Source organism: Oncorhynchus clarkii, chromosome 18 (genome assembly GCF_045791955.1).
Source record: "Oncorhynchus clarkii lewisi isolate Uvic-CL-2024 chromosome 18, UVic_Ocla_1.0, whole genome shotgun sequence".
NCBI classification, from domain to species: Eukaryota; Metazoa; Chordata; class Actinopteri; order Salmoniformes; family Salmonidae; genus Oncorhynchus; species Oncorhynchus clarkii.
In genome coordinates this window covers 61,108,351-61,127,362 of record NC_092164.1, presented here as the reverse complement: position 1 = coordinate 61,127,362, position 19,012 = coordinate 61,108,351, and the positions used below count along the sequence as shown (strand labels likewise).

The window sequence follows — 19,012 nt, the reverse complement described above, 5'->3', positions numbered from 1 at the left end:
AGAAGAGTAGAGAGAGCAGCGAGGGAGAGTAGAGAGAGGGAGAGTAGAGAGAGTGAGAGAAGAGAGAGGGAGAGAAGAGAGTAGAGAGGGGAGTGAGGGAGAGTAGAGAGAGGGAGAGAAGAGAGGAGAGTAGAGAGAGCAGCGAGGGAGAGTAGAGAGAGGGAAAGTAGAGAGAGGGAGAGAAGAGAGAGGAGAGTAGAGAGGGATAGTAGAGAGAGGGAGAGAAGAGAGAGAAGAGAGAGAGAGAGAAGAGAGAGGATAGGAGAGAGAGGGAGAGAGAGGGAGAGAGGGAGAGTAGAGAGAGGGAGAGAGAGAGGGATAGTAGAGAGAGGGAGAGTAGAGAGAGTAGAGAGAGGGACAGTAGAGAGAGGGAGAGAAGAGAGAGGGAGAGAAGAGAGAGGGAGAGAAGAGAGAGGGAGAGGAATAGTAAAGAGAGGGAGAGTAGAGAGAGCAGCGAGAGGGAGAGGGAGAGAGAGAGAGAGAAGAGAGTAGAGAGGGAGAAGGATAGTAGAGAGGGAGAGAAGAGAGGGAGAGAGGGATAGTAGAGAGAGGGATAGTAGAGAGAGTAGAAAGAGGGAAAGTAGAGAGAGTAGATAGAGGGACAGTAGAGAGAGGGAGAGTAGAGAGAGGGAGAGAGGGAGAGTAGAGAGAGCAGCGAGTAGAGGGAAAGAAGAGAGAGGGAGAGGAGAGAAGAGAGTAGAGAGAGGAGAGGAGAGGAGAGAGAGAGTAGAGAGAAGAGAGAAGAGAGAGTAGAGGAGAGAAGAGAGAGGAGAGTAGAGAGGGGAGTGAGGGAGAGTAGAGAGAGGGATAGTAGAGAGAGTAGAAAGAGGGAAAGTAGAGAGAGTAGATAGAGGGACAGTAGAGAGAGGGAGAGTAGAGAGAGGGAGAGAGGGAGAGTAGAGAGAGCAGCGAGTAGAGGGAAAGAAGAGAGAGGGAGAGGAGAGAAGAGAGTAGAGAGAGGAGAGGAGAGGAGAGAGGAGAGTAGAGAGAAGAGAGTAGAGAGAGGGAGAGGAGAGAAGAGAGTAGAGAGGGAGAGAAGAGAGTAGAGAGGGGAGTGAGGGAGAGTAGAGAGAGGGAGAGAAGAGAGAAAAGAGAGAGGGAGAGAAGAGAGAGGATAGTAGAGAGGGAGAGAAGAGAGGGAGAGAGGGATAGTAGAGAGAGGGAGAGTAGAGAGAGAGGGAGAGTAGAGAGAGGGAGAGAGGGAGAGTAGAGAGAGGGAGTGAGAGAAGAGAGAGGGAGAGAAGAGAGAGAAGAGAGAGGGAGAAAAGAGAGAGGATAGTAGAGAGGGAGAGAAGAGAGATAACAACAAATGTAGAATTACTGATGCTAGCATTGGATGTGCTGTGGAAGCAGAGCCACTTTGTGTCGTCGACAGGTACAGGTGTTGTACTGCAGGTAGTAGCAGTACTACCAGTAGAGCTGGCCTTACTTTTTAAAATAATTTATACATTTTTGAGCAAACGGAATGAGCAGCAGCTACGTTTGGCTGGAATTCCCGCGAGAGAGTAACATGATTGGATGTTCATTATTTGACTAGGCTGCCTGTATTTGACATTGTGTTGTTATTTCACTGAACACGGGATGGTTTAATTTAATTTTTGGCAGGGAAATGAGGCAACTCGGGCGAGAAAAAAACCTCACCCAAATGTATTGCCCTGTTGAAAAATATGAAGATCTTTTTTTAAATATATCTGTTTTTAAATATATATTTTTTTAAATATATCTGTTTTTAAATATATCTTTTTTTAAATATATATTTTTTTAAATATATATTTTTTTAAATATATATTTTTTTAAATATATCTGTTTTTAAATATATCTGTTTTTAAATATATATATTTTTTTAAATATATCTGTTTTTAAATATATCTTTTTTTATGTGAATCACATTTTTATTTGGTGTACCCCCAGGGGCATTATCAGTCTATACTAACTAACCTGTTATATCAGTCTATACTAACTAACCTGTTATATCAGTGTCTACTAACTAACCTGTTATATCAGTCTATACTAACTAACCTGTTATATCAGTGTGTAACTAACTAACCTGTTATATCAGTGTCTACTAACTAACCTGTTATATCAGTGTGTAACTAACTAACCTGTTATATTAGTGTCTACTAACTAACCTGTTATATCAGTGTCTACTAACTAACCTGTTATATCAGTCTATACTAACTAACCTGTTATATCAGTGTCTACTAACTAACCTGTTATATCAGTGTCTACTAACTAACCTGTTATATCAGTGTCTACTAACTAACCTGTTATATCAGTGTCTACTAACTAACCTGTTATATCAGTGTATACTAACTAACCTGTTATATCAGTGTCTACTAACTAACCTGTTATATCAGTGTCTACTAACTAACCTGTTATATCAGTGTCTACTAACTAACCTGTTATATCAGTGTATACTAACTAACCTGTTATATCAATGTCTACTAACTAACCTGTTATATCAGTGTATACTAACTAACCTGTTATATCAGTGTATACTAACTAACCTGTTATATCAGTGTCTACTAACTAACCTGTTATATCAGTGTGTAACTAACTAACCTGTTATATCAGTGTGAAACTAACTAACCTGTTATATCAGTGTCTACTAACTAACCTGTTATATCAGTGTCTACTAACTAACCTGTTATATCATTGTCTACTAACTAACCTGTTATATCAGTGTCTACTAACTAACCTGTTATATCAGTGTCTACTAACTAACCTGTTATATCAGTGTGTAACTAACTAACCTGTTATATCAGTGTGAAACTAACTAACCTGTTATATCAGTGTGAAACTAACTAACCTGTTATATCAGTGTCTACTAACTAACCTGTTATATCAGTGTGAAACTAACTAACCTGTTATATCAGTGTCTACTAACTAACCTGTTATATCAGTGTGAAACTAACTAACCTGTTATATCAGTGTGTCTACTAACTAGTATAGATCCTTACCTCTTTCATCTCATGGTATTGTCCCAGGAGGGCATAAGGGCAGTAGGAGATGCTCATGGAGATGATGCCCATGCTGCTGATCATCACCATGGAGACGTAGACATTGGGGAAGATGGCCATGACAGCTGTACCGATGGAGAAGCCCAGCGTACCCAAGACGTAGATGACCTTGATGCTCAGGTCAAAGTTGTCCAGGTACTTCTGCAGTACGGCTGCAAACAACAGAATAGAATCGTTTATAAGCATTTGGGAATATAAACAAGGAGATGCTAAATCAAATGTATTTTATAAAGCCCATTTTAGGTCAGCAGGTGTCACAAAGTGTTTTACAAGATACTCAGTCTAAAACCCCAAAGAACATGCAAAGCAGAAGTGAAAGCACATGGGCGATGCTGGAAACCTAGATTTCATGTGGCCTGGAATAAGTTGGTTTCAGTGTTATCCACACTACTGGTCATGATTTAGTGACCAGTAGCTAGTACAACATTCCTCTGGGTGTTTAGATCCTGGGTTCCTGTACAGCTCTTTGTGAGTTGTCTGACTGTACTTGTACAGGTCGTCTCAGCTCACTAGCTCATCACGGTCAAACCCTCCAGCATGTGAACAGAGCCACAGATAGCACCTTGGCTGAAGACTGTGTGCACATTGTTCACTACCGTTTTTATGGCTGCTTCAAAGCACACGGCCTGCACATGTCTGTGTATGGGCATGTGCGCTCATTCATTCATTGGTCACTTCATTTATTTTTTTGTTCACTCGTTCGCTCATTCGTCCGTCCATCCATCCATCCATCCTTCCTTCCTTCCTTTCATCCACCATTCAACTCAGTGACTGGTGACCTGAGCAGGAGGCAGCTGTCAGGGCGTAGATGACCAGCCCCCAGCAGCCCATCTGAACTCCTTTGTGGTAGTTCTGCAGATCCGTGGAGTTAGCAGGAGCCTGGAGAGAGAAGATAAAACAACTCAGCTTGGTTACTGAGAGAGAATGTGAGGCTGGTAGCCCAGAGATTAGAGAAGCAGGCGAGCAACCAGAGTTTAGCAGGTTCAAATCACAGGTCGGCAGGAAAATCTGGTGTGGAGTGAGTTTTTTTGTGTGATCAATAGTTTTTTATTTGCAGAAGATAAGGATATGTACATTTATGCCCCAAAAAGAAAACTTTGCCCAAAATAAATACAATTGGCTTTATAACAACGTGACACAATGACCTTGGAGTCCCAGCAGCCTTACCGTGGGGTCTCCGTGGTAGATGACCTGGCCCATGAAGTCAGTGTAGAAGACGGCCTCAGCGATGATGGAGAACCAGGTGAGGAGATGACAGACACACAGCCTCATCAGCTCTGGAGGCATCTTCAGCATGGACAGCCACAGCAGCCTGACCGTGGTCTCCGTCTCCCCCTCCTCACTCTCTGTGTCCCCGCTGGAGTTGGTGTTGCCTGACTGGTGGCGCGCTCTGGGGTTCTGCTGTCTCCTCTTCTGTCTCCGCTGCACCTCGTAGATGTCGTTCAAGCTGCGCGAGGACTTGATGAGCAGCGCAGCGTTGGCTCGCCGGTAGCGGTAGCGGTGGGAGCCCACGCGGCCGTAGTAGGAAAATGTGCAGGACGGCTGGCGGTAGAAGATGTGGCGGCGGTGCCGCGTGGAGGCGTTGGTGCTGGCCGAGTTCTTCATGACTGAGCGGGCGTGCCCGTTGGCGCCCTGGCCCAAGCCGTTGGCGTGCGCCCGGCCGTTGGGCGTCTTCTGCTCGTTGACCTGGTTGTTGAGCAGCTCCTCCTCCCCGTCGCGGTCCTGCTCCTGCAGAAACTGGGACAGCCGGCAGATCTTTTTAGAGGTTTTGAGGAGGTCCTGGCTGCCTGTGCTGCTGCTGCGGCGTGGTGGAGAGCCGTGGTAGGATGACAGGTGGTCGGCGAAGATGGAGGGCTCGATGTGGCGCAGGAACAGAGCCTCGTGGTCCAGGTGATCTAGTGTTGCATCGGCCATTTGCAGCACAGAGTCAGACTTGGACCTCACCATCTCCACATCCAGGAAGTCCATGTTAATGTCGCGCAACGAGCGCCCGTCCTCGCCCCCCTCTCCGTAGAACTCGTAACGGTCACAAGGGTCGTAGATGTCGTCCTCTCCAATGAGCTCCATGTGGGGGGTTTTGTGGCCGTGGAGCTTCCCCAGGGTGTCGTTGACCGTGTTGACAGTGGAGGAGGCGGCGTCAGCCTCCTCGTCCAGCCGGTCCTGCTGGGGGCTGTACCGCTGCTCCTCGATGCTGAACAGATGCAGAGCCACCGAGATGGTGAACAAGATGGCGGCGAAGAAGAAGAGGATCTGCTCCTGGGACTTGAAGATTGAGCCCAGGAAGGTGTGGGTCCAGTCCAGACCGCCCAGCGCGTAGCCCACCGCTCCCCCACAACCTGGCGCAGACACACACATCATTTCCTGTTTGAGAATATTCAATCTATCAAAACTTTCACAGACATTACAGACACAGGTATGTGATGGAAATATCCTGCTACTAAGACGTGTGTCATACCAGAGGAGAAGGCGTGGATGTTGAGGGCCATGTCTTGTTCTTCAGTGTCTGCCACATCTAGTAGGTAGGCCCTTATGGGACCCTCTGTTGCGTCTGCACTGAAGTCCAGCACCACCACTCCGAGCACCGTCAGAACGATCCCTATGGGCTGGTTATTTGGCACGTCGCCGACGGCAAGACCTTGACCACAACCAGAGACTGAGTTAGTATCCGAGCCGGTATAACAGGTTCAGAAAACCATAGACCTAATTCACAGACAGAGAGAAAGTTGGACACAGAGACCATTCCATTCCATTATACATATATTGAAAAGCAATACCCATCTTAGTTCCTTTCAGCTCTCCAACTAGGAGCACACTGCTGGATCGATAGGGAGAGAGAGATGAAAAGAGAGAGAGAGAGATGGAGAGAGAGATGGAGAGAGAGTTGATAGAGAGAAGGAGAGATGGAGAGAGTTGATAGAGAGATGGAGAGATGGAGAGAGATAGAGCGAGAGAGAGATGAAAAGAGAGATGGAGAGATGAGATAGATTGAGAGAGAGATGAAAAGAGAGATAAAGAGATGAGAGAGAGGTGGAGAGAGAGAGATGGAGAGAGAGATTGAGAGAGATTTGCACATGTCAATCGATACCCGATTAGTGGGTAGAGGCCTTCTTACACACAAACACACAGGACACACACATACACACACAGGGTACACACACAGGACACACACACAATAGATCCCAAGTTTATACAACCAGTAGGCCTAGGCTACATAAAAACACGTTACATTAAAAAGCAATGAGTCTGATGCAACAGACCAGAACACTTAACTTTAAAATGTTGATAAACCATTAGCAACGCTCACAAGTCAGGAGGCTACGTGCGAATATACTATTAGCGGAAAACACAGTCAAAAGCGCACCCCATATGCAAAGAGGTTTCATGTGACAGATGAAAATAACCCTTAGAAATGTAGAAATGTATGTAACGTGCTGAGGAAGCCTGTCTTCCGTTGCCTATGTATTTGCTGTTTGAGATGCTGCAGCAGCTCTCAACTGTCTGACAGATTTGTCTGCTCAAAGGCTCTGTATCTGTACTCTGTTCAGATGATAACATACATAACAAATATACTATACACACACACGGCAATTTAATTCCATTAAATTATGCAAATGAACCTATAATAAACAAGACCAGTCAAAATCATTTCCACCAATTAAGAGGCTAAAAAGCCATTCGATTGTTTTTCTTCTTCTCCTGTCTAACGTCAATTTGATTTATCGGCTGTTCTATTGATTTATTTTTAGACCCAAATCCGGCTATTGCTGGCTAACGGAAACCCTGACACACCACCATATACCCTAGGTCATTCATAGCCCATTTCCAATAACGCCTTGCGTGGTGTGTGGCTACTCTCGTTGCCCTTGTGTCTGGCACAAGCTGTGAGAGAGACCTCTGTCTTATCCAGAGGTTTAGTATTACCCCAAAGGACATTGGTTCATGGCACACACTGACATTTATTACATATGTCACCTCACAGACCAGGAAACACACGTCAAGGTTGACTGGATCATATGTACCCTTATGGCTACAGAGCACATCTAGATGTTACCTCATCTATGTGTTACCTCATCTAGATGTTACCTCATCTATGTGTTACCTCATCTATGTGTTACCTCATCTAGATGTTACCTCATCTAGGTGTTACCTCATCTAGGTGTTACCTCATCTATGTGTTACCTCATCTATGTGTTACCTCATCTAGATGTTACCTCATCTATGTGTTACCTCATCTATGTGTTACCTCATCTATGTGTTACCTCATCTAGATGTTACCTCATCTAGATGTTACCTCATCTAGATGTTACCTCATCTATGTGTTACCTCATCTAGATGTTACCTCATCTATGTGTTACCTCATCTATGTGTTACCTCATCTATGTGTTACCTCATCTAGATGTTACCTCATCTATGTGTTACCTCATCTATGTGTTACCTCATCTATGTGTTACCTCATCTATGTGTTACCTCATCTATGTGTTACCTCATCTAGATGTTACCTCATCTATGTGTTACCTCATCTATGTGTTACCTCATCTATGTGTTACCTCATCTATGTGTTACCTCATCTATGTGTTACCTCATCTAGATGTTACCTCATCTATGTGTTACCTCATCTAGATGTTACCTCATCTATGTGTTACCTCATCTATGTGTTACCTCATCTAGATGTTACCTCATCTATGTGTTACCTCATCTAGATGTTACCTCATCTATGTGTTACCTCATCTATGTGTTACCTCATCTAGATGTTACCTCATCTATGTTACCTCATCTAGATGTTACTTCATCTAGATGTAACCTCATTGGAACACTCCTGTTCTGGTCACACCAATGCAGAGTTATCAACAAGCATCTTATTCATCAAAATATAATTTATAATACAAACTAGACATGAAAGCTTGTGTTTCATTGCCGTAAAACAAAACAAAGCCAAAGCCTTATCGTAAGCGCCATTAGTGTCAATTTCACTGGGAACGTAAACTCCTAGTAGTGAATTTCCATCATAATTGAGCCCAGAGGAACTCCCCACACACAACAACAAACAAGTCATCATTCAGACCTTCTTATTAAAGGGGAAATGCTATTTTGAAAATATTTAGCTAATCAACAACGACCACAGATGAGGAAGAGAGGTATACAAGTTGAAGAAAGAAGTCTGTACTGAGTCTGTGTGTACTGAGTCTGTGTGTAGTCAGTCTGTGTGTAGTCAGTCTGTGTGTAGTCAGTCTGTGTGTAGTCAGTCTGTGTGTAGTTAGTGTGTAGTCAGTCTGTGTGTAGTCAGTGTGTAGTTAGTGTGTAGCCAGTCTGTGTGTAGTCAGTCAGTGTGTAGTTAGTGTGTAGTCAGTCTGTGTGTAGTCAGTCTGTGTGTAGTCAGTCTGTGTGTAGTCAGTGTGTACGTAGTAAGAAAAGCCTTTCTTCCTGACAATGGAATGGCTGATGGGGTGACGCGCAGTGAGCTAGCGCTGGAGACAGGAAGTAGCTCCAGATAGGCATTGAAAGGTAAGAAGGAGGGCCCAACAGGAAACGTTTCCCTGTGAACTGGTTCCCAGTCCTTTCCCATGTCACGGAGAATGACGGTTCACACACACACACCGCCCGGCCCAGCAGGTCAGCGGACACAGGAGTCTGTAGCCTTGCTGCTTCTGTTTCTCAGCAAGTTACTGGGACCTGAGATAGGGGTGACGATGCAAAACAATAGCTGCTCTGGGAGGGCTACGACGAGGGCACTGAGCCAACACACACGTACATACACCTCGCTCCAACACTCTTCAAAGCCACACGGGCCAACTAAATCAAATCCAATTGAAATCCAGGACCTGTCAAACTTGTCAGTTTGTTCAGTGACCCATGGAGCCACATCTCCAGCAAGCAGAGAAAATAAAGCTACTTGTCCTCTCTCTTCCACTACTACCCAACTCTTCAGTCCTACTTGGTGGACTGTCCTGAAGCCGGCAGCAAAACAACTCTGTGGGTTATCTATCGATCTTCTCCTCTGCTGAACCTTTAAAGCACGGAGCAAAATGGATCCCTCCTCTCTTTCGCCTGCACAGTGTGAGGCACTTAGGGTCACTTCCACTGATAATGAATTTACCAAAGCCGATGGCTGCCTAATGTAGGATGTGAAACTTTTGGTCACGTTGCATTAGAACAGAATTGAAGTTATAGAATCAGGCTTTTTCCTGACCTAATCTAAACTCAGGAGAACCACAGAGAGAGCTACTTTTCAATTCAATATGCTTCATATTACACTCCAGAAGAGGGCTTATTAGGTGAGGCAGAAAGCCTGCCGGACGGTCTAGCTGCTATCACTGATAACAACAGAGAACATAATTAGTCTATTCTGTGAACTCAATCATGTCTCTCTCTCTCTGATTCACATTTCAGTCATGTAGCAGACCCACTCTTATACAGAGAGACTTACAGTAGGGAGTGCAGACATTTTCCCCATAGTGGTCCCACGTGGGAATCAAAACCACAAACCTGGCATTGCAAGTGCCATGCTTTAGTAACTGAGCCACACACACACACACACACCACACACACACACACACACGATAGATCCCAAGTTCATACAACCAGTAGGCCTAGGCTACAAAAAAAAAAAAAAGTCTGATGCAACAGATCAGAACGTTTAACTTTATAATGTTGATAAACTATTATTTCTTAATATTCATTCATATTATAAGCACAGCAACGTACACAAGGCAGGAAGCCTACGCGTGAATGTTCCTTATGCTATTAAAACACTGTTGTCAAAAGCACACCCCATATGCGAGCGGTTTCACGTGACAGAGATGAACATATCCGTTAGAAATGTAGAAAGAGGGGAGAACTAAATGAGGAAAACACATTTCAATTGAATGCATTCAGTTGCACAACTGACTAGGTATCGCCACGTTTCCCTTTCACTAATACGCAACAACTAGCATGGGTTGCTAATATGACTAGGATTGTTCCTTTGGCTACTGGACAATGAAAGAAAGTTGATATCAGATAATTGCCTCTACTGATATGGTCTGATTTTGACTATAGGCTACTTTTGAAGCAAGGTAAGACATAAAAGGTTTCAAACAATTAAGTATATGTTTTTAAAATGCATACTGCCTCCAGCTCATTGCAAAGTGGTGTGTGATACGCTGATGAAGCCTGCCTTCTGTTGCCTATGCTTTTGCTGTTTGAGATGCTGTGGCAGCAGCTCTCGCTCTGTCTGACAGATGTATCTGTATGCGTGTAATAAGTAAGATACATAACAAATATACTGTACACATGCACCAATTTAATTACACTCAATTATGCAAATTACCTATAGACCGATAAGCATGACCAGTCAAATGCATTTACACCGACTGGTATTCCCATGAATTAACAGGCTGAAAAGCATTTCGCAATGAAACCCTAACCCTGCCTAACCCCCAGTTCCAATGCTGGCCCTCTGTAGCTCAGCTGGTGCTTGTAACTCCAGGATAGTGGGTTTGATTCCTTGGACCACCCATATATAAAATGAATGCACACATTACTGTAGTTGCTTTGGAAAAAAATCACACCCATTGTATACGCAGTGGTGGAAAAAGTACTCAATTTTCATACTTGAGTATTAAGTAAAAGTGAAAGTCACCCAGTAAAATACTAATACTACTTGAGTAAAAGTCTAAAAGTATTTGGTTTTAAATTTACTTAAGTAGCAAAAGTAAATGTAATTGCTAAAATATACTTAAAAATATACTTTTGTAAATAATATATATATATATATATATATACACTTAGCTTCTTATGGCTGGGGGCAGTATTGAGTAGCTTGGATGAATAAGGTGCTCAGAGGTGCCCAGAGTAAACTGCCTGCTACTCAGTCCCAGAAGCTAAGATATGCATATTATTAGTATATTTGGATAGAACACTCTGAAGTTTCTAAAACTGCTTGAATGATGTCTGTGAGTATAACAGAACTCATATGGCAGGCAAAAACCTGAGAAGAAATCCAATCGGGAAGTGGGAAATCTGAGGTCTGTAGTTTTTCAACTTATTCCCTATTGAATACACAGTGGGATATTGGTCATGTTGCACTTCCTAAGGCTTCCACTAGATGTCAACAGTCTTTAGAACCTTGTTTGATGATTCTACTGTGAAGTGGGGGCTCATAAGGGCTGTTTGAGCCAGGGGTCTGGCAGAGTGTCATGAGCTCATGACGTGAGAGCGAGCTCTGTTCGCGGATATCTATTTGGGTTGTTTTAGTCTCTGAGTGTCGTACTCAGATTATTGCCTGATTTGCTTATTTAAAAAAAGATCTGACACAGCGGTTGCTTTAAGGAGAAGTGTATCTAAAGTTCCATGTAATAACACTTGTATTTTCATCAACATTTATAATGAGTATTTCTGTAAATTGATGTGGCTCTCTGCAAAATCACTGGATGTTTTTGGAACTACTGAACATAACGCGCCAATGTATACTGAGATATTTTTTATATAAATATGAACTTTATCAAACAAAACATACATGTATTGTATAACATGAAGTCCTATGAGTGTCATCTGATGAAGATCATCAAAGGTTAGTGATTAATTCTATCTCTATTTCTGATTTTTGTGACTCCTCTCTTTGGCTGGAAAAATGGCTGTGTTTTTCTGTGACTTGGCTCTGACCTAACATAATCGTTTGTGGTGCTTGCGCCGTAAAGCCGATTTGAAATCGGACACTGTGGTGGGATTAACAAGAAGTCTATCTTTAAAATGGTGTGAAATACTTGTATGTTTGAGGAATTTTAATTATGAGATTTCTGTTGTTTGAATTTGGCGCCCTGCACTTTCACTGGCTGTTGTCATATCGATCCCGTTAGCGGGATCTCAGCCCAAAGAGGTTTTTAAGTATCAAAAGAAAAGTATAGATCATTTAAAATTCCTTATATTATGCAAACCAAACGGCACAATTTTTTTGTTTTTTTAATTTACTGATAGCCAGGGGCACACTCCAACACTCAGACATAATTTACAAACAAAGCATCTGTGTTTAGCCTGTTTAGTGTTTAGTGAGTCCGCCAGATCAGATGCAGTAGGAATGACCAGGAATTGTCTTTTTAAGTGCGTGAACCAGACCGTTTTCCTGTCCTGCTAAGCATTCAAAATGTACCGAGTACTTTTGGGTGTAGAAAGTACATCATTTCTTTAGGAACGTAGTGGAGTAAAAGCAAAAGTTGTCAAAATATGAAATAGTAAAGTAAAGTACAGATACCCCCAAAAAACTAATTAAGTAGTACTTTAAAGTATTTTTACTTAAGTGCTTTATACCACTGGGTCTGATATACCATGGCTGTCAGCCAATCAGCATTCAGGGCTCGAACCACCCAGTTTATAATATATTATTTGTTACCTATGAGTGACCCGTTGAGGAAGAGTGCCACTCCGAACAGCACGCCCACACACAGGGCCAGGATGAAAGGGCGTCGCCGGCCCCATTTCAGGGTGCAGCGATCGCTGGCTGAGCCAATCAGAGGTGTGAAGATCAGGCCCAGTATGGGGCTCAGGAACCATGTCAGGCTGTAATACTGTTCTGGAAGACCTGGAGATCGACAGGAAGGAAACGAGAAGAGGGTTAGGGTTTATCATCAAATATAAACGCAACATGTAAAGCATTGGTCCCATGTTTCAGTGGAAATAAAAGATCCCCGAATTATTCCATACATACAAAAAGCTGATTACACACACTCATTTTCTGTGTGCTATTAAGGCTACCTGCACGTTTCTGTCATCTTGGCCAAAGTAGCCCTTTTACGTAGTGTTACTTGCTGCATGACAAAGCAGATTCGGTGAAGTGTGCCAATTCACTGGCTACTACGCAGGCACAGAACGGAGTCCTGGTGTACATAAATGGGGTAGCCTACGTGCTAGTAATATGCAAGTAACAACACCATCTTAGAAGGACACTTGTGGGTGATTGTCATTCATCCATCCATTCATCCATCCATTTTGTCACAATGAATCATACCAGCTGTCTGTTCTGTGTTTAAGATGCATTCAAGTGCAATACGTTAGATGAGGCCTATTCTGCCTTCTATTCTTTTGGCCAAGTGGCTTTTGATTTGGCGCCATCCAGTGGCTGTTTCGTGTAGCAGCAGCTAGCGTGTACTCCACTGTGCTACTTCTTTGTTGGTGGTAAAACAGGAAAAATAGGAAATGATGCAGTTCATGATGTTGGAAAAGAGTGACATAATACGGAGGTTTATCTTCTGCCATCCTTCTTGTTAAGCCTTCGTTAAGCATGGCCTGTAAGTACAAATCATTTCTAAGATGTTCATCTTTTAGTATTCTAAGTATTTTCTGCAGGTCATGTTTTAATTCTGAGTTTTTAAGTAAATCGATTACATGTATTCCCTCGTTAGCCTAGCCTGCCTGTTAAGTGCTGTTTTGGAGCTAGCTTCTCCCTACATGTGATTTCTCTTTACACTTAAGTTAGTTTACATGTTATATAAATACTAATCCTATTTAGAACATTATTCAAGCAGGATATGTTTTCTATGTACAGTGTTGGTCAAGTATTGTATTGTTCACTATGTGACTTTGAGACGTCGGTTAGACTCGGTTGTGCATTAATAATGCCTTTTAGTCTGAGATGCTCCAATGACTTCATTTTTACACCGTTTCAACTATAAAACTGGAGGGTTATGGAAAGCCTATCCCTGACTCTGGTTAAGTTCTTGATTGGAGTTTGGCTGGCTGTCACATTACGGTTGCATACACCTTAAGGAGGACAGTACGAGGCCACACCCCCTCACCGTGTTAGACAAGGCCACACCCCCTCACCGTGTTAGACGAGGCCACACCCCCTCACCGTGTTAGACGAGGCCACACCCCCTTACCGTGTTAGACGAGGCCACACCCCCCACATTTTCAATGAAGCAAAGTGATCATTTATAATATAAAACTTTGCCAGTGAGAACAAATCTCACATTTCATTCTAAGAACTCTGGAATCAGCTAAAAAATGAAATAAAAAGAGGAGGCTACTCTTATACCTGCTCAGAAAATGTTATAACTTTCCCACTGGGAACACACTGGTCGAATCAATGTTGTTTCCACTATAGTGGATTATGGTCTTATCAGAGTGTAGACTAGTGGGTTATGGTCTTATCAGAGTGTAGACTAGTGGGTTATGGTCTTATCAGAATGTAGACTAGTTGGTTATGGTCTTATCAGAATGTAGACTAGTGGGTTATGGTTTTATCAGAATGTAGACTAGCGGGTTATGGTCTTATCAGAATGTAGACTAGCGAGTTATGGTCTTATCAGAGTGTAGACTAGTGAGTTATGGTCTTATCAGAATGTAGACTATACAGGATCTCACAGTAAGTGAAACCCTGTTCACATTCTGGTTCAAGTGAACCTGATGGTTGTTGATGATGACCATGACCCAGGTGGCTTGGGAACCCAGAGCTCCACTGTGCCCCAAACATCACTACTTCCTTTTGCCTGTAGACGGACTTGCTGTAGACATGTCCTTATGACCCCTCAATGACCAATCAATGAGACATGACTTCCTCCTCAAGGTTTTAATTGAGGTTACTCACAGGGCCCCAAAACTGTGTTTCTGTAAATTGTTCACTTGTTTTGGTCTCAACCTGCTGTCGACGTCGGATACAAACACATAAAATGTTGCGAACAGATTTTAATCTGTCGGTAAGCAGTTTGTTTCTTTGGGAAAGCGGTCGGGGTAAACAGGATGTCCGATTCTAGTAAATAAAGACCAGGATTTTTCTCTCCACCGGGTCAAAGATGTGGAACAATACTGAGAGCAGTGTGACTCGCACTACTTCAGGATATATTTACTGTTGCCCAGCGAGACTTAGGACAGACAGATTTAGACCATGTAGGAAAGAGCAGAGTCACAAAACTAGACAGAGAGAGGGGGGTGAGGGATAGAGAGGCAGGGGGACAGAGACAGAGAGAGGGGGGTGAGGGATATAGAGGCAGGGGGACAGAGACAGAGAGAGGGGGGTGAGGGATAGAGAGGCAGGGGGACAGAGACAGAGAGAGGGGGGTGAGGGATAGAGAGGCAGGGGGACAGAGAGAGAGAGGGGGACAGAGGCAGAGAGAGGGGGGTGAGGGATAGAGAGCGACAGTGAGAGGGACAGAGAGGCAGGGGGACAGAGACAGAGAGCGAGAGACAGAGAGAGGGGGGTGAGGGATAGAGAGTGACAGTGAGAGGGACAGAGAGGCAAGGGGACAGAGACTGAGAGCGAGAGACAGAGAGAGGGGGGTGAGGGATAGAGAGTGACAGTGAGAGGGACAGAGAGGCAGGGGGACAGAGACTGAGAGCGAGAGACAGAGAGAGGGGGGTGAGGGATAGAGAGTGACAGTGAGAGGGACAGAGAGGCAGGGGGACAGAGACAGAGAGCGAGAGACAGAGAGAGGGGGGTGAGGGATAGAGAGCGACAGTGAGAGGGACAGAGAGGCAGGGGGACAGAGGCAGAGAGCAAGAGAAACATAAAGAGAATGACTGTGGGTAGTGGGTAATAAGGACGTGAGAAGGGGGCAACTCACAATCTTCTCCATCAAAGACGTTAATCTTGACACATCATTCCCATTTGACACACAATGGCATCCCATATGTGGAACTGAACGAGCACAGCTGGCTCATTCATATGGCTCTGGTCCAGGCCTTACAGTGTGTTTAGTCAGTCTTGGTGCCAGCTCATATAGCTCCACAATGGAATCATTAGACACAAATGCTATCAGTGCATCTTGTGGAATTCCTTGGGTAAGCAAGGTGTCAGGTCAGTTTACCCTTCCCAACCCAATGACCATTAGGCCACAGTCAATAACAATGACATTTACATTGACTTGGCTGAGACACTTAGAGGTGATTTATCGATGGCTAATGTCTGGAAGTGGATGGGACATGTAGAAGGACAAAGGTTTTTATGACTTCTACGAGGATGTTCTGTTCTGAGGAATGGAGAGCTTAACAGTCTAGAGTCTGGCCCGTCTCATGTGTCACAACACCTTATATAGTAGGCCCTGGGCTGCAAAAGCTGCTCAGATCAAAACAAGTGTCAAGCACACACACACACTAACCAACCACCTGTACACTAACCACCTGTACACAAATTTACGCTCCCAGGATTGAGCTTTCGACCTGTCCATTCCTCCTTTGCTGCTGCCATTTAGATAGAAAACAATTTCATCTGATACGTCACCCTTCCCATCCAACCATTTTTATTAGAGGGCTTTTCTTGAGAAAATGAAACTGACCATAAATCATGTTTGGGTCTGAGTGGTTGGTGTGAAAAGTGAAAGCAAGTCAGGGACTGTAGGAGAAAGGGAGGAGGGCTTGGGGGGGATGAAGTGAAGTAGCCACAGGCTGGATGATCGAGGACTGGCAGGAAACGGGTGCTTTCTGGGGCTGCGCTGCTGCCAGCTAGACTTGGTCAGGTGCATAACAGCCTGCCGAGCCTTGACACTTGGAGGGAGAGAGACAGACAGAGGAGGAAACATAGCAGGACCTCAACAGACCAGGGATACAGTACAAATCATTGTCCCAAATGGCATACTATTCCCTATATAGTGCACTACTTTTGATCAGAGCCGATAGGGCTATATAGGGAATAGGTTGCTGCTTGGGAAACACCCATTAACACCTGCTAACAAAGCCCTCTTCAAGAAAAACACCTTGACAACAATCAATGTATAGCTGAGATGGCTGGCAGTTTAAAATCCTTGGCAACAGGGACAGAGAGGGGTCCATCTACCCTCTTCGAAAAAAAAGTGCAATCTAGAACCTAAAAGGGTTATTCAGCTGTCGCCATAAGATAATCCTTTGGAGAACCCTTTTTGGGTCCAGGTAGAACCCTTTTGGGTTCCATGTAGAACCTTTTCACAGAGGGTTCTACATGGAACCCAGGAACCCAAAATGGTTCCACCTGGAACCAAATAGGGCTCTCCTATGGGGGACAGCCGAAGAACCCTTTTGGAACCCTTTTTGCTAAGAGTGTCGGCTAGCAGAGGGATGTCCTGTATGAATTATTTACAGGATCATTTCACATGCTGTTCTCAACCCTCACTGTGTTTCCAACAATAGGAAGAGCTAATATGCAAGCAGTGGGTCTCAGCCAATGAATAATTATGTGATGCACAACCAACCAAAACACAGAGTGAAGATATAGAAGCTGAGAGAAAGCGAGACTGAAATTGAGAGAGAGAAGCTGAGTGAGAGTGAAGATATAGAAGCTGAGAGAGAGCGAGACTGAGCTTGAGAGAGAGAGAAGCTGAGTGAGAGTGAAGATATAAACTGAGTGTACAAAACATTAAGAACACATGTTCTTTCCATGACTTAGACTGACCAGGTGAATCCAGGTGAACGCTGTGGTCCCTTATTGATGTCACTTGTTAAATCCACTTCAACTCAGTGTAGATGAAGAGGAGGAGACAGGTTAAAGAAGGATTTTTAAGCCTTTTAATACAATTGCGACATGGATTGTGTATGTTTGCCATTCAGAGGGTGAATGAGAAAGACAAAAGATTGAAATGCCTTTGAACGGGGTATGGTAGTAGGGGTCAAGCACACTGGTTTGAGTCAAGAACTGCAAATGCTGCTGGGCTTTTCACGTTCAACAGTTTCCTGTGTGTAGCAAGAATGATCCACCAACCCAAAGGACATCCAGCCAACTTGACACAACTATGAGAAGTGTAAGAATATTTCCAAGATAAAGAGAGAGACAGAGGACTAACAGCCAATAGAGGACTAAAGATCAATGGAAATAGTGTTTTTTTCTGTAGTAGGGGATTAATGCAGGGACATGGGAGGAATTTGTCTGTATATTGAGTCTGAAATAGGATACTTATCTGGCCATTGGCCCAGTTTTATTGCAAGGAATTCTAATTGGTCAACCACAGGCTAGGGTTGGGTTATAAAACTAGATCCTGCCCCTTTGTTCACTGGAGAGAATCACAGGAGAGCATCACTGAGGACAGGGGAGAATGAACATCTACTTCCAAGCATGATTTGTCCTATTTGAATAAACCCTGATTTGATTTGGGGTCTGTGTTATTAAAGAATAACATAAACTCTAACAAAAGCATTGGAGTCAACATGAGCCAGCGTCCCTGTGGAATGCTTTCAACACCTTGTAGAGTCCATGCCCTGACAAATTTAGGCTGTTCTGAGGGGAAATGGGGGGGGTAGCAACTCAATATTAGGAAGGTGTTCTTAATGTTCAGACACATAGAGAAAGAGATAAAGAGAGAGAGAGAAAGAGAGAGAGAGTGAAAGAGAGAAAGAGATTGAGGGACTAAAAGAGAGAGATGCCAGTTTAAATGCATTGACACATTTGTAGCCGAGCCCCTGAGAGGTGAGAGCGGTGGAAGGAAGGGGGGGGGGGGGGGGACGGACTGGCCTACATCGTGTTGGGATGTGAGTCATAGCGTTTGCTGCTTCCCAGCAGTGAGAGGGGGAGTGTCCGTGAGGAGACTATTTTATAAAACGGCCATCCATTCCAGAAGAGATGCATTCCTACTCACACAAACACACAACATTTGATGGATGGAGGCAACAGAGCACTCGTTTCCCAGTTAAACAGTGGTGCGGTACTCTCTTAGAATTTTTTTTTATTTTCAAAGAATGTAGGGAGCAGTGATTAGAGCAGCCGGGTCTACAGTACTGCCGGTTCCACAGTACTGCCGGTTCCACTGTACTGCCGGTTCCACTGTACTGCCGGGCCCACTGTACTGCCGGGTCCACTGTACTGCCGGGCCCACTGCACTGCCGGGCCCACTGTACTGCCGGTTCCACTGTACTGCCGGTTCCACTGTACTGCCGGGTCCACTGACAAAGTACTATAGCTTGTAAACAACTTCAGAAAACCAGAGGAGAGAAACTTCAATTCATTCTGTAGCCTAGAGATAACTATCAACAATAGACAATAACACTGAAATACAATTAAGAAACTAAATAAACTGCATCAACAAAACATAATTTTGTTACGCACTTAAGAAGTGAAACATGAT

The 19,012-nt window shown here is 44.0% G+C and overlaps 1 protein-coding gene across 1 annotated transcript in view; it reads right to left on the bottom strand.

Moving 5' to 3' along the window:
• Positions 1–19,012, bottom strand: part of LOC139373812 (solute carrier family 45 member 4-like) — a 65,746-nt gene that overhangs the window by 1,551 nt on the left and 45,183 nt on the right. The window contains exons 4-8 of the mRNA XM_071114830.1: positions 12,385–12,573; positions 5,476–5,655; positions 4,188–5,356; positions 3,800–3,899; positions 2,961–3,172 (exon numbers count right to left, since the gene is read on the bottom strand). Of these exons, the coding sequence (XP_070970931.1) occupies positions 2,961–3,172; positions 3,800–3,899; positions 4,188–5,356; positions 5,476–5,655; positions 12,385–12,573 (1,850 nt within the window). The remainder of the gene's footprint in view (positions 1–2,960; positions 3,173–3,799; positions 3,900–4,187; positions 5,357–5,475; positions 5,656–12,384; positions 12,574–19,012) is intronic.